The sequence below is a fragment of the Nicotiana sylvestris genome, chromosome 5, assembly GCF_000393655.2.
Source record: "Nicotiana sylvestris chromosome 5, ASM39365v2, whole genome shotgun sequence".
In the NCBI taxonomy this organism is placed as follows: domain Eukaryota; kingdom Viridiplantae; phylum Streptophyta; class Magnoliopsida; order Solanales; family Solanaceae; genus Nicotiana; species Nicotiana sylvestris.
The window spans coordinates 56,197,400-56,201,946 of record NC_091061.1 but is presented as its reverse complement, the minus strand read 5'-3'; the positions used below and the strand labels follow the sequence as shown (position 1 = coordinate 56,201,946).

Here is a 4,547-nt window from a genome sequence, read left to right as displayed (position 1 = left end):
CGGTAGGAGGCGATTTGTGTAAGTGATTCTAATCTATTTCTGATCATATTCCATTAATATATCTTAGATTATAACATCAAAATCATGTGAATCAAAGTGAAATTTTGTGAAAAGGTTATTTTTGAAAAATAAGAATTTGAGTTTTAAGAGTCGATTTGGACTCGAATTTTGAAACTAATCACATATATGAACTCGTCGGCCCATGGGTAGTCGGAATCTACCATTGGACCCGGGTTTTGACCGGGCGGGCCTTGGATTGTCTTTTGTTGACTTTTTGGGAAAAGTATAAAGATCATGGCTTTTTCTATTGTAATTGATTTCTCTTGCATTGTTTGATGATATTAAGTCGATTTTGGTTAGATTTGAATCATGTGGAGGAGAATGTTAGGGGAAAAGCTATTTTCGAGGTTGAGCTGGCCTAGTTGAGGTAAGTATCTTACCTAATTTGTATGGGGAACTACCCCTTAGAATTGGTATTGATTGATTCATTTGTGCTATGTGAAAGCCATAGCATAAGACAAAATTACGGTAGAACTGTGGAGGTATGTGGGAAGAGCAGGGTTGGAGTGGCTGACTGGGTTATTTAATAATTTTTAGGATGAGGAGGATGCTGGATGAGTGGAGGTGGAGTACGGTGGTTCCTTGTATAAGAACAAAGATGATATCTAGAGTTGTAATAACTATCGGGGTATCAAATTACTAAGTCTTACCATGAAAGTTTGCGAGAGGTTGGTAGAAGTAAGGGTGAAAAGGATGGTGCCTATATTCGATAACCAGTTCGGGTTTATACTGGGTTGTTCTACTACGTAAGCTATCCACCTTATTAGGAGGTTGGTGGAGTAGTACAGGGATAGGAAGAATGATTTGCACATGGTGTTTATTATTCTAGAGAAAGCTTATGACAAGGTTACTTGAGAGGTTCTTTGGAGATGCTTGGAGGCAAAAGGTGTGACAATTGCCTACATTAGGGCGATTAAGGACATGTATGATGGAGCTAAGACTCGGGTTAGGAAGGTAGGAGGTGATCAGAGCATTTTCTGGTTGTTATAGGGTTACACTAAGGATCTGCGCTCAGTCTGTTCTTATTTTCCCTAGTGATGGATTCACTAACACACCATATTCAAGGTGAGGTGCCATGGTTTATGTTATTCGCTGACGACATAGTTTTAATTGATGAGACGCGAGGCGGGGTTAAGAGGCTAGAGGTTTGGAGACAGGCCCTTGAGTCTAAGGGTTTCAGGCTGAGCAGGACTAAGATAGAGTACCTGGAGTGCAACTTCAGTGCTGAGCCAAGGGAAGCGTACATGAACGTGAAGCTTGAATCACAGTTCATCCCCAGTAAAGGCAGTTTCAACTACCGTGGGTCAGTTATCCAGGGGTATAGGGAGATCAACGAGTATGTCACAAACCGTATTAGGGTGGGGTGGATGAAGTGGAGGTTAGCATCTAGAGTCTTGTGTGACAAGAAAGTACCACTGACACTCAAAGGTAAGTTTTATAGAGAAGTGGTTAGATCGGTCAGGGTGTATGGGACTGAGTATTGCCAGTTAAGAACTCGCATATCCAGAAAATGAAAGTAGTAGAAATGAGGAATTGAGGTGGATACGCAGACACACTAGGATGGATAAGATTAGGAATGATGATATTCGGGAGAAGGTAGGTGTGGCTCCCATTAATTTCAAGATACGGGAAGCGAGGATCAGATGGTTTGGGCACGTACAGAAGAGAAGACCAGATGTACCAGTGAGGAGGTGTGAGCAGCTAGCTTTGGAAGGCATGAAAAGAGGTAGAGGGCGGCCTAAGAAGTATTGGGGAGAGTTAATCAGGAAGGACATGGTGTGGCTTCAGATTTTTAAGGACATGGCCCTTGATAGGAAGCTAAGGAGGTCCGGTATTAGGATTGTAGGGTAGGAGGTAGTTGCGCCTATTTCTACTTCGTAACTATGAGAGGCTAGACTAATAGGATTTTTATCTTAGACTTCTAGTGGTTAATGATATGTTCTCACTGCTATTTCACTTTTCATAGCGTCAGGTCTATTTACTGGTTATTGCTATTGATTTTCATCTATTTTTTGATTTTTATGATGCTGTTATTATTCCTTTGGTTTTTGTTGATGTACCGATATATTGTTGTCACACCTCCTTTTTTACCGCGTCCACGGGAGGCGCGTAGGGAGTTTTCTCCAATTAAAGGACAGTCGAAACGGGATTTATTTATTTGTTTCAGAGTCGCCACCTGGGAATTTTAAGGCGTCCCAAGTCACCGGTTTTAATCCCTGAATCGAGGAGAATATGACTCTGTTTGTTATTCTGCGAACCAGAAATCCTGAGTAAGGAATTCTGTTAATCCGGAAGAAGGTGTTAGGCATTTCCGAATTCCGTGGTTCTAGCACGGTCGCTTAACTGTTTTTATTCTTGGCTTAATTATCTCGATTTTACATTTTTATTGCATGATTTTGTTACCGCTTCTGTTTATTGTTTACAATTTATATAAACGAATTACGCGTACGTATATTCGTATTATATACCTTTTATAATTGTAGAGAATCGTGCCACGCATACGTGTACACAAAAAGGTTGATAATATTTTTATATTTTTATTATATATAAAAAAAAAATTTATTTGATATTCGAAACTGCGCTTAAAATAAAATTAAGAACGTTCGTCTTTCTTAAATAGTGAACCGCACATCTCGGGTTTTTCGGAAAATTAATTTGCTATTCTCCGAAAAATCCCTTTTATTAAATATTCGCTCGAATTTGCGCGAACGCATAATCCGAATTGCTTTTAGAAATATAATCAGGTTACGCGAACGTATCCCTAATCATAAAAATATTTTTGATGGTAGTATAAATTTGTTTACAAATTGTTTATTATATCCACGTATTTTTATGTGAACATCATGAGAAATAAATATTCCTCTAGTCTCTAAATTCCTTGAAAAAATTTATAATTTATTGGACGTTGATCGCAAATTATACTTTTTCGCGTATGAATTATATTCCTCAAACCATTCGAATTCAAGGAGTAAAAATAAACAACGTGTGATTAATACTACCATTTAGTGAATACAATATTTGCCTACCCAAATAAACAACGTGCGAATTACGTATAAAATTGGGAAAGAATTGATGTAAGAAAGGAAGTGATATTTTCGAAGAATTTTCATTATTCTATTTGAGGCGAATGCTATTTTTATATTTTTTTAAAAAAATGTTATAATTTATAAACCTAATCACCTTCTACATTACTTGTTTTTAATCCAAAGTTGTAATCGTTTGGTTAATTTGTTTATGATGGTAGATAGGCATCAAGTTGATAAGAAAGAGAATTATTATACAAATCGATTCAATAAAATTGCCTTACATGCAACATAATTGTACGTTTGAAACATTCATAACATTTTAACATCGTAACGAGCTATATCAAACCACCTTTCACTAATGGTTATACACACACCCGTTATCTTATATACGAAAAATACCACCAACATCATTTTAACCTTATTTAACAACAGAGGTTAGTAATGTAGTTTTCTTGATATTTCTACATTACTCTTTACTTAGCTAACAATACCATAAAATTTAAATAATGGCCAACTTTATGGCATGTTCCCTACCTTGACAACTCAATTATATCTTCACTTAATGAAAATTTCGAAATTAACCTTATTACAACACTTATACGAACTTCAAGAAATGACATTTAACTTATAGTCATCACGTCAAAACATGCTACTATATTAATCAATTGAAACAAAACCAAACTTTTAAACTAAAGACCTTAGATGAATAGAAGACAGAATTATAACTCCAAACTTCATTTATTTGCCGTGCTGAAGCTTTTTACAATATGAGTTTAAAAGATATGTACCTGGAAATGAAGGTAGAAGGAGTAAATTTCACCAGTAGCAGCAGTAACAAAATCAGCAGAATATACCAATAACACAGCAGGTCTGAACAAGACCCGTTAACCCAGATGAATAGTAACAGAAACTTGAGAAAAATTTCAGATTTGAACCGAACAATATCCACAAACAAACAACGGATAGATTCTAGAAAATTAACATTTTTAGATTTCAGTTTCTTTCTTCTATCTGTTTCAGATTTCAGTTTCTTTCTTCTATCTGTTTCAGATTCCTATTTCTGATTTTTCTGTTCAGTTTTCCTCTCTTTCTGTCCAGATTTTCTCTCTGTATATATGTATTTCTGTGTATTCCTCCAGATTTTTTCTCTCTTTTTCCTCTTAATGTCTCTCTTCTGTGTATTCAAAATCTCTCCAATCAGATCTCTCTCCAAATCTCTCTCTTAAAAAAATCTGCCTTAAAATCTGATCTTTTTTTTTCTAAAAATCTGCTTCCTGTATTTATACAAGTCTACCCCCTTCTCTTAAATGCTGCCTGGACCCTTTCTTCTTTTAAAATCAGAAAGTCCCATTAAAATCTGCCTTTTCTACTTTAAATCTCATTAAGTGATCTTATCCTGAATTTCAGCAGCCCCATTACCCTTTGTTTCCCATTATCTCATTAAGTAATAGCCATTAACAT

General features: G+C 36.0%; 1 protein-coding gene across 1 annotated transcript; it reads left to right on the top strand.

Moving 5' to 3' along the window:
* Positions 1-1,097: 1,097 nt before the first annotated feature.
* LOC104213485 (uncharacterized) lies at positions 1,098-4,250 on the top strand. Its single transcript, XM_009763000.2, has 4 exons — positions 1,098-1,488; positions 1,568-1,902; positions 2,027-2,104; positions 4,137-4,250. Exons 1-4 carry the CDS (start codon positions 1,098-1,100, stop codon positions 4,248-4,250), a joined length of 918 nt encoding a protein of 305 aa, XP_009761302.2.
* Positions 4,251-4,547: the final 297 nt, after the last annotated feature.